This window comes from Crocuta crocuta, unplaced genomic scaffold, assembly GCF_008692635.1.
Source record: "Crocuta crocuta isolate KB4526 unplaced genomic scaffold, BGI_CrCroc_1.0 scaffold811, whole genome shotgun sequence".
Lineage (NCBI taxonomy): Eukaryota > Metazoa > Chordata > Mammalia > Carnivora > Hyaenidae > Crocuta > Crocuta crocuta.
In genome coordinates, this window is record NW_027530352.1 from 1,140,322 (window position 1) to 1,151,753 (window position 11,432).

Consider the following 11,432-nt stretch of genomic DNA (forward strand, 5'->3'; position numbering starts at 1 on the left):
CCCCCCCCCCCAAAGCAGAGCTGGGCCTTCTGGGGTGACAGCAAAGTTCTATTTCTTCACTTGGGTGTGGCTGCAGAGGCGCCTGCTTTGAGACTCATCACAGACACACACATTTGCTTTCGAAGAAGAGGAGAAACAATGGGGTAAAAACTGTTCGTGGTCACAACGCCCTGGTGCTTTCTGGGGAGGAGGAGGAAGCATGGGGTGCTAAGAACACTCTGGACACCGCAGCGAGGAGGGAGTGTGCGCAGGGCTGGAGGGTGTGTGTGCTGGAGGAAACGCACCGACACTGACCTTGGTGGGGATCCGTGCGGTGACGAGGAAGGCCCGGCATGACGTCAGCACCTGCAGGTAAGAAAGGGCATCAGTGTGAGCACCACCAAGGGACCGACGGGCTTGGCCTTGCCCACAGGGCGGAATGCCACAGATGCCCCGAGGGGCCACGGGGCTGGGTTCCGGGCACGTGAGAAGCATCAGTGGCCCAGGACAGCCTCCTGGCCACGTAGAACCTGTTTCCCTCAAGAGTGACCACACGAAGGTCCAAACTGAACAGATCACTTGTGAAATCTCACAATGAGCAGTCAATCATAGCCCAAGGCCCAGGGGGTGACTCCCGCTGAGAACACAAGACACGCCTCTGTGACGGTCAAACAGCCCCCGCACGGCGTTGCGAGCGCCCCACCAGCAGGAGACCGCGTGGAGAGGCCTAGTGCTCTTTCACAGGCTCTTCACGACCACCACCCACTCGCCCTGTTCCCGCGCAGGAGACGAGAACATTCGCGCAGGGCACAGGCAGCGTACTGGGTGAGGCTCCAGCGTGTCCCCCGCTGTGTGTGTCGGCTGGGCCTCCCCCAGGCCTAGGGAGAACATTTCTGGAGGTTCCCATACCAATACTCCACTAAGAACATCTATGAAGCCCATAGGGCCCCACATGCCTCTAGGCCCCCTCTTACCCAGCGAGGGCCTTGTGAATACAAAGAGGCTGGAAAGAGGCTGGAAATGGTTGGAACTCATCCCCGGAGCAGGGATCCCTCGTCCACAGGCCAACCGCCAAGGTCTAAACATGGAGCCACTCTGCAGCTTGGAGGCCTGGACAGGCCCCAGGGCCTTTGCACTGAAGAAAGGAGTCTCCAATACTTAAGTTCTGAGGGGAGGACTGGCTTCTTCATTTCCCAAAGAACTTCCCGGTCACCAGATTTATTACTTACAATGCAGTCCACATATTTCTCTCTTCCAGGGGTACTTACACGAGCATTCCCATCTTTTTGAGATTCTTAAGCCCACAAAACCTGTGCACAGCGGTAAAATCCTAGCCAGATCACAGAACTCACATGCCAAGAAGGACTCAGTATCACCTGGTCAATGACCTGAAACCCCGCTGTTTACCACCATCTCAGCTTCTAATCTGAGAGCGAGTCCATGGGGTCTCGCCTTTGCTGGTTCATGTGAGCTGGAGCGGCCAACGAGAGCTCCCGACCCCCAGCCTATTATCTTTTCAGATGAGGAGTAAGTTCAAGGGCTAAAGCCCAGGCAGGAACAGGTAGCCTTCTCTGTATTTCAACAGATGGGTTGAGCTCTGTGAACATTCCTTCCAAGGGAAGGAGGTCCCACAACCCTGGGATCACGTTAGAGACACAGTAGCAAACACGGCCAGGACTGTCCGTCGCTGCACTGTTCTAACGGGCCTGTGGGCCTCACCTCCTTGAGTCCTCACAGCACCCTAGGAGCCAGACTGGACACCGTGACATCCCCATTTTAAGAAGACGAGACTAAGACACACAGAGATGACGGAACTTGCTCTGGTCCAGCGAGCGAGTGGCAGAGCGGCCATTTGGACCCAGTGTGGCCTGGGTCCGGGACTGGGCTTCTAATTCCTTACACGGACTCTCGATCTTCCAGAACCCACTTCCTGGAAGTCTACACACATGCAGATGCAGATGAGTCACGGGGTGACGGAGCTCTAGAGCCAGAAGGAAGCGAACAGCAACACGTGTCATCAGGCGGATGAGGGAGGCTGGGCATCCTCGGGAAAGAGCCAGTCCTACTGCTGTGCCTGCCTGCGTGTCTGTCTTCTGCGTGCGTACCCGAGGCCGTCTGCGCAGCGCTCAGTCTGCTGCGTCTCGCCCGCCCGCCCCCCGCTCTGCTGCGGCTGCCCCGGTCCCCACCACGCTCCGCTTTCCTCACCCTCCCTTCCTCCTCGCACCCTGGTACCCTGCCCTGCCTCTGCCCTCCCTCGTTTCCTGGGGCTTCCCGGACGCTAATCGCCTGCGAGCTTGTACCTGGCGTATGCCTGCTGCCAAACCGGACACCCATCAGGGAAGAACCACCGCCTTCTGGAAGGAGAGGGCATTCGTAACCCAGTCACAGAGACACTCGCGCAGAACGTGAAATAAACATGACACGGCACCTCTGACACTGTCAAACAAGGAACGCACTGGTGATGAAGTGATTACAAGGCCCCGGCGTGGGGCTAATTAACACATCTGAGGGACTGATCTCGCACGAGCATCCCAGCAACAACCCACCGGGAGCACAAGCCTCCCACAAGCAGCCAGGGCGTCACATGACCTCCCTGCCTTCCCCGATCAGTCAGTACAGGCCGTTTCTAGGGCCACTGGGAGGGTATTAACTGGGTCAGTACTTTTTTTTTTAAGTTTATTTATTTATTTTGAGAGAGAGAGAAAGCACGCACGGGGAAGTGTCAGAAAGGGAGGGTCCCAAGCAGGCTCCACGCTGTTAGCGCAGAGCCCGACATGGGGCTTGAACCCACAAACTGTGAGAGCATGACCTGAACTGAAACCAAGAGTCAGATGCTTAACCGACGGAGCCGCCCAGGTGCCCCGGGTCAGTACAGTTTTAAAAAGAGAGGGGGAAAGCCCACAATGCTCATGCGCAGCCACCTTTTGAATGAAGGGCAATCAATCTCCTGACCACAGGTAGACACACGACGTTCCCACGACCCCTCTGCTTCCCTCAGGCAACAACAGGGTTCACAATCCGTGACCCCATGTGCCAACTCTCCGTCTTTAAAAATAGTTTCTGAGCACACAGTGGCCTTCAAAAGTTGTACACAGTGTCTCCCAGAATTTGGACACGGGCCAAAAGAACTTGTTTGAAAAGAGCCGCATCTGTGTGGGAGCCGGGGCCTGGAAGGGAGAAGCTCTGTGCTGGCTGGCGCCCATCGCCGGTGGTCCCCTAGGGTCTCCAGAGGCATGAAGATGGGTCTTGGCAAGTCTGGGAGGGGATGGGGCGGAGTGGGTGAAACCCTCCGAAACTGACCCAGCCTTTCCGAGACTGTGCCCACTTAGAAGCGCAAGAGTGAAGCAATCATTTGAAGCACGAGTGAAAAGCTACAAACGCTACTTACTCTTCCAAGAATCCTGCCCCTTGCTCCATCAGTGCACACCGGGGGCTGGTAAATGGGGCTACATTTGCACTGGGAACAGCACAGTCTTCAGCCAGTGAAGCGTCTGACTTGGGCTCAGGTCATGATCTCGAGGTTCCTGAGTTCAAGCCCCACGTGAGGCTCTGTGCTCACAGCTCAGAGCCTGGATCATGCTTCAGATTCTGTGTCCCCCTCTCTCTTTGCCCCTCCCCTGCTCTCACTCTCTGTGTGTCTCTACTTTATTTAGAGAGAAGTCAGACGCTTAACCAACTGAGCCCCCCAGGAGCCCCAGGAAGGCAGATTTAAAGTCTGGCTCTGCTACGGTCTAGCTGCTACACCCTGCCAGAGTTAGTGAACTTCCCCATCCTCAGTCTGTCCCTCTGGAAAACAAGAATATTACTCTGCAGAACAAATCCTGTTATTTTAAGTAAGATACAAGTGTAGACAGAGTCCTAGCCCAGCACCAAGAAGGTCTCGGTCAAATACCAGCTCTTCTATCATGAGAGTGGATGGCAAAGCACCTTGAATTTAGGTGCCCAAATTGGGATTAAGTAGTTGCACTTACTAGATTTTCAAATGATAGCTTCTAGCCTCAGAAGGAACCCACCAGGATTCTGAGATATCATCAGAGCTGAAATTTTTAGTTCAATGTGTTTTCTTGCAAATTAAAAAAAAAAAGTGGGGGTTGGGGGTCATCAGAAGCAGCACCCGCACTTCACCAAGGAACCCCAGTCATCGAGGGCACGCTGTAAGCGCCTCCCACCTGGGGCCCATCCGTCCACAGCGGCCTTGGCATGCAAACCACATTTCCAGCCTCTTATGAATTTCCTCTCCCTTTCATTGAAATGCAGGCGGCAGCCTGCTTCTCTCTGGGCCTTCTCAGTTCAGCTTTTAACTTCGACATTTCACTTGGAAACATTTATAAAAACCCTCGCTACCGCTCAGACTCACCGCTTAGCAGAGAAGCCTAAATGCTCTTACGGAAACGATATATATAATGAGGTCGACTACAGAGCCCTCTCGCTGCTCACACTGCACACTCATTAAAAACTGAAATAAATACGGGCGCCTGGGTGGCTCAGTCGGTTAAGCGTCCGACTTCGGCTCAGGTCATGATCTCGCGGTTCGTGGGTTTGAGCCCAGNCAGTTCAATGTGTTATCTTGCAAATTAAAAAAAGTGGGGGTTGGGGGTCATCAGAAGCAGCACCCGCACTTCACCAAGGAACCCCAGTCATCGAGGGCACGCTGTAAGCGCCTCCCACCTGGGGCCCATCCGTCCACAGCGGCCTTGGCATGCAAACCACATTTCCAGCCTCTTATGAATTTCCTCTCCCTTTCATTGAAATGCAGGCGGCAGCCTGCTTCTCTCTGGGCNGAAATAAATACCTGTTTCACCCTCTTGAACAACTTCACTGGCTTAAAGCCTACTGCTGCACATGCAGCCCGTGAACTCACACCTCCTCAATCCCCACTCCCTCGTGCAGATGACCAAGAATGCCCTTCCTTTAAAATTGGGTTCCCCATGGCAAACACTCAAAAAGTGGTCATATGCCCCCCCAAAGTACTCTCTAATTTGCAAGCAAATGAAATGATGATGGCTGTTTAACACATTTACCCTCTTCCAAAGGCCGAGCTCCAAGTGAATCAGAGACAAGGCCTCCTTAATCCAAGACACACACTTCAGGGAGATATGTGAAATGGGTCAGGTGGTGAGGACTGGTATCACCACTGTGGAGAGCGGTGAGTGACAGGTGCTAAGAGACTTGTGCAAGATCACCCAGAAAGTTGAGATAGAATACAGTCTCTCCCGGCCCTGAGTCCCTTAACACCCCCGTACACAGCCATAAGGAACACCACCTCCCTCCCTAAAGCAAGAGGGCACATCACCCAAAAGAATACAAACACTATATCATTTTCATGCAATTCCTGTCCCCAATCCCTTATAAAACCGGATAGCCATACTTTCCAGGGTCTGTCTCTCTCTGGCATTAACAGATGTTTCCTAACAAGGCAGTATCGTCCAGTACAGGGTCTGAACTACAGCCTGTGGGCCAAATCCAGCACTCTACCCATTTTTATAAATAAAGTTTTATTGGGACACAGCTACACCGTCTGTTTAACACATTGTCTCCGGCTGTTTTCAAACTACAAAGGCAGAGCTGAATAGAAGCAACAGAGATTTTCACAGCACACAGCACCTAAACTACTTACTACCTGGTCCTACACAGAACACGCTTGCCAACCCCCGGCCTGGCGGTTTAAAGGAGCCGCGCTGGGACCAGGTTGTCTGCATTTCAACCCAAGCTTCACCATCTACTCTCTGTGTGACTTGGGCAAACGACTTAACCTTTTCCATGGCTCAGTTTCCTCTTCTGTAAAATGGGAGCAGTCATCATACCCATGGAGCCGTGAGGGTTAAATGGGCTCATCGTTCAGCGCTCAGAAGAGGACTGGCTGATGAAAGAGCTAAAGTAGCAGGTTATTATTTGTATTTAGACCTTATGATAAAACTATACATGCCCAGAACAGTATTAAACTAAGAGAGTTGCCCACACTCAGCCTGGGATTAGCTCAAGCTAGCTGAGCGACCTAACGGATCGTCACGATCTTCATGGATGCAAACGTACTTGAACTGAGAACAAGGGCACTGGAACAGATCCCCATGTCAGCCTCCTAGACTTGGGGTCCATGAGGTTCTCCCTGCTCAAGGACCCCACTCCTCTTCGGTCTATGTAGACGACCGGGAATGGCAAGTCCCCATGAGAGGTTTGCAAAGAAGAACGAATTCCTTCTTGGAGCACTACTCCCTGAAACAACAGATGCTCCATCAACAGGGAGCCAGGAAGCCGGTGGGGCTCAGCCTCTGTGCTCTAACACCTGTGCAAATCCATTTCTATTTCACCTGGTTATTCACGCCATCCTGCAGAAATGCAGTGTTGACACACAGCTCGTCAGACACGATCACTCCCTCCCCTCTGCCGCCCCACGACCGCAGGTTGTGAAGCAAAACAAAGTCCGTGCTTCCCCACAGATGAACATGTGGCTACTTCACACCATCAGTTCTCCTTAATGTCACTCCCTATCACCTCTTCCTTTCAAAGCGGCGGCTGACACAAATCTCTGGACTGTGTGGCACTGATGCTGTGATGAGGACACATTTCTCAAGGCAGAATGATCCCCGGCAAAGGGACCCCCTCCCTAGGCTATGAGTAAGAGGAGTCTAATACCCAGCTCCAGCCCCTCAAGGTGCCGGGGGGGCTCGTGTCAGGCCCTTGGATGTGGATGGTCCCTGCCCAGAGCTCTCGGCCCCGGGTGGGTGGTGAACTGGGCAGTCCAAGGTCTGCACACACCATGCACACTTGGGGGAAGGAATTAGCCATTGGGGTCCTCTTTACGTTCTAGATGAACTCACCCACAGTAGAGTCACAGTCGTGCAAGGAGCACAGAAAACATACGAGCTGGAGGTAATGGTCATATTAACCCAATGAATTAACAAAAGTTCTCCTGCTTCCCCAACACGGGACCAGCCAGCCTTTCTTGACCATGAGAGTCACTAGAACCCAAGCCCAGCTAAAACTCACAGAGCTACGAGAGATCTGGGGAAGGATGCATCCAATCCCTCTATTTTAGAGAAGAGGGAGCAGACCAGAAGGGTTAAACGATTGGTCAGCATCCACGGGAACTCCTCTGTGTTCCAAGTGACAGAATGTTAAGCACAAATATGTTTTTTGATGGATAGCGCTCATCATCAAAAAAAAAAAAAACAAAAAAACAAAAACACTCCCCCAAAATAAAATAAAACACGAAATGCCCAGAGCTCAAGAGGAACAGAAAGCAAAGCATCTCTACAGATTCCAGCAGACGGTCCCTCCGGCTGCCCTTACCGGGTGGACAGACTCCCATCACTTTTCATCCACGTGTGACCCCTCTCAAGATTCAGACCCTGGGGTGGGGGCCTCCTGTCCCAGGCATGGCATCCAAAGAGACCACAACAAGTCACTTGAAGGAAAAGACAAGTGACTGTTATGGTTTAGAACAAATGCCAGCTCCAAAGGCAGCGAGCCTTGCGGGGGGGGTCCCACTAGACCTCTTCCTATAGCTGTGTGACCTCTCAGGTTACGTGGCCTTTCTGTGCCCTGGGCTTCTCATCTGTGAGAGCATGGAGACACTATCACCCACCAGGATGAGCACCTAACATGTGAGGCGCTCAGCACAAGACCTGCTACAGAAAGGAGCCCAACAAAAGCATGTCCCCAAGGACCTGCATTCACAACAACACTACCTAACAACAGCCTATACGGCAGCGTTGGAACAAGAAGTTAGTTTCAGCATCTTTTCCCAGAATTCTGTTGAAGTCCCTCCCCAATCTGCCCCACGTCACCCTATCAGCCCACGTCTCCTGGCCTTCTAGCCTCATCTCTCAGGACAAGGAGACACAGATATCACTTCCTTATTCTTCTTCTCTCAGCGTGTTAGCATTGTGCTCAAATTTTACAAATACAATCTTGGGATGCCTGGGTGGCTCAGTCAGTTGAGCATCTGACTTCAGCTCAGGTCATGATCTCACGGTTCGTGGGTTCGAGCCCTGCGTTGGGCTCTGTGCTGACAGCTCAGAGCCTGGAGCTGCTTCGGATTCTGTGTCTCCCTCTCTCTCTGCCCCTCCCCGCTCTCTCTGTCTCTCAAAAATAAATATTTTTTAAAAATTTTTTAAAAGAGAGAGAGAGAGAGAGGTCCAGGCAGAGGAAATAGCAAAAGCAAAGTCCCTGAGGTGAGAATATGCCTGCAGAAGAAGGATAAAGAGCCCACCATGCCCTGCAGAAAGTAGGCACGGGTGGGGTCAGAGGGGTAACAAGGAGGGCTGAGGGGGCCATGAGAGCTGAGAGGCCTTACAGGCGACCACCACACGTTATCTTTTACTTGAACTAGAAATCACGGGAGGGTTCAGAGCACAGGAGCGACCTGACCCGACACTGAAAGGGAACTCCCTGACTTCCATGGGAAGCAGAGACTGGGAAGCGAGCAAGAGGGCGAGCACAGAGGCAGGAAACCCAGTCAGGATGCGACTGCCGTAACTCAGGGCGGATGGTCGTGCTTGGGACACGGTGGTCCCTGGGAGCGGTGACGAGTGGCTGGATTCTGGCTACCCTTGGATGGTAGAGTCCCAGTGGACTTGTGGATAGAGTGAGATATTAGTCGTTTTGCCGAAGGTAAGAGTTTGGTTGATACCCATGAAATAATCACACAACTCGGGGTGGTACATGATTAAGTGACTGTTGGGTTGGTCCAGGTAACACGTTATCTAGTAAGGAAGAAAGTATTTATGGGAGAAGTGCAACTTGAGAGCCAAGAACTGGGTTCCAGGACTTTCCAAGCAGAGAAACGAATCAATGACGTTTTGGAGTGAGCTGTGCTTTCTTCAACAATTTCAGGTGTACAGTTAAAATGGAATAACATGAAGCCAAAGATTCTATTTGAATTCTGAAAACCAACTTCAGGAAGGAGGAGGATGGGATGTTCTTTTGCCATTCCTTACAGCTTCTCTAAGGAGCACTCTCTCATAGAACCTTCTAGAAATGTCTTATAAATGGTCTCTCCAACACAGTAGCCACATGTGGCCACTAAACACTTAAAATGTGACTAATGTGACTGAGTCACTGAATTTTATTGAACTCTAATTAATTTTAAATAAAATAGCTACTTGTGGCTAGTCACTATCATACTGATTAGCAACATCTCTAAAGAAAAAAAATCACTCCACATTCATGATCTATATATTACACTTTTTCTCTCGTGATTAAATTTAAAGCATATGTACAACTTCGATTTGTAAGATCGTACTTTTCGTTATGCCCCAGAGCTAGCATCTACTTCTACTTCCGCACATATTCTTTGAAAACAAACAGTGAATGGCTTGGTCTTAACAGTTTTCAAACATAGTTTCTTAGTTTTCATTTGTAATTCTAATATCTTCTAGGCCATCACTCTGTCAATGACATTCAAAATGAGACCTCCCTCCCTGAAGCATAGTATTCACTGTGGACATTTCAAATATCACAGGAAAATAAAGAAAAGACACGGCATTCTTAGTATCACTGAACTACTGCTTTCCTGACCTCAGATCAAAGCACTTTACGGCATCAGTGAGCCCATTTTTCCTCCCAAGATCACAGGGAGTGAAGGGGTTGGTGTTAGTAACAGCATTTTCCAGCTGAAGAAATCAAGGCAGAGGAAGACTAATGGCAGTCCTAAATTTTACACTGTAAATCCCTCTTTTTTATTTATTTCTTTGGGGGGTGGGGGAGGCAGAGAGAGAGAATCCATCCCAAGCAGGCTCCATACGGTCTGTGTGGAACCCAATGGGGGGCTCGAACTCATGAACCGTGAGATCATGACCTGAGCTGAAATCGAAGTCGGCCACTTCACTGACTAAGCCACCCAGGCGCCCCTTACAGTGTAAATCTACAAGTTGGTCAGGAAAGAAGAGAAGGAACTGGTAAGAAAAATGGAAATCAGTTGGGAGGTGGGGGGGAACTACATGCAAATCCTAGTAAGCTAGCAGAGCTGGCTCTGGAAAATGCTGTCTGGATGAGCCCAGAGCTGGTCTCAGACCAGACCTTCCATGTGCCCCAACCACACACCCAAGGTCTGGTGAGAGGCTGGCCCCACATCTGGACAGTGACAAGCACGCATCGATTAGCAAGGCGTCTTCGGCATGAGGGGATTCCCTTATCCACCAGCAAACCAGACTCAAATGACAGGGCAACATTCCTGACTCATCTCCTCACCCAACAGCTGGAAAATGAGCTTTCGTTCATCTTGCTTTTGAATCACTCCCGCTAACCCTAGCCGTCCCACTAAACTGCAAGACCCAGGAGATTAACTCAGCAATTCAATCGGTTTAGAGCTGACCTTTGAAGTTGTCAGTTAAATTCCTTCATTTTGAGAACGAGGAAACTAAGTCCCAGGAACACTGTGATCCTTGCAAAAGAACACAATTCTGTTCATTTTCCACGCCAGCAAGGCTGCATTTCTGCGTTACCTAAAACTGATGTACGGTGCCACATCTTTACCTTTTAATTATGGTGTGTCTCTAGAAACTATAGGATTAGAGGCTCATCAATTATATATATGTGTGTATGTGTATATACAAATATTCCATATCATATGACGTATGTTATATAATACTTAGGGAACACAAGTACACATATACGTTATACATATAATTTAATATAATGTAATTTCCCCATAGGAAGGATATTAAAATCAGTAACTGCATCCCTCAGCGCTATTAAATCAGAGCTGAGACACAACAACATAAAAACAAAGATAAAACCAATATAAATCATTAAAATAATTTAAAATGGAGTATGTGTAAGTTCCTTTGAACTAAGCATAAATACACCAATTATATTCTATTTGGGGCCAAGAGCCAAGAGTATATTCAACATTTGGGAAATGTATAAAAGTGTAACCATATCATGAACCTTGGAATTCATGCTTCTTGGAAATTTAGAAGGGCTTCTGAAGGACTCCTTGGTCAGCATGGTCTTTTAAAATGCGTCCTGGGCAAGTCTGAGCTTAAGATCACTTTCACTGACACACCTGCCCCGCCTGAGCAATAGGTGAAGGTGCCACAGACAGGCGGGGGCATTGTGCATACTGCTTGATGACACTGAGGACAGCGTTTCCCTTTTCCTTTTCTCTTTACATTTATATATTTATTTTTGAGAGAGAGTGAGAGAGAGTGTGTGTGCACGGGAGGGGCAGAAAGAGAGGGAGAGAGGATCCCAAGCAGGTTCTGGGCTGTCGATGCAGAGCCTGAAGCGGGGCTTGAACTCACGAACCGGGAGATCACGCGCTAACCGAAGTCAAAAGTCGGATGCCCAACTGACTGAGCCGCCCAGGGGCCCCTGTGTGGGGATTTTAAGGGACAGACAGAGAGGAAGAGAAGAACGGAAATGGGAGCTGCAGGGACGAACCGCATGGATTCTGCAAGCCCGGACAACTGTCGCAGAGGCAACTGCGGGCCGACGGCGCGGCACTCCTC

The 11,432-nt window shown here is 50.3% G+C and overlaps 1 protein-coding gene across 1 annotated transcript in view; it reads right to left on the bottom strand.

Moving 5' to 3' along the window:
- Positions 1 to 11,432, bottom strand: part of CARMIL1 (capping protein regulator and myosin 1 linker 1) — a 282,219-nt gene that overhangs the window by 181,260 nt on the left and 89,527 nt on the right. Inside the window, exon 3 of the mRNA XM_077765769.1 lies at positions 295 to 345. Within this exon, the coding sequence (XP_077621895.1) occupies positions 295 to 345 (51 nt within the window). The remainder of the gene's footprint in view (positions 1 to 294; positions 346 to 11,432) is intronic.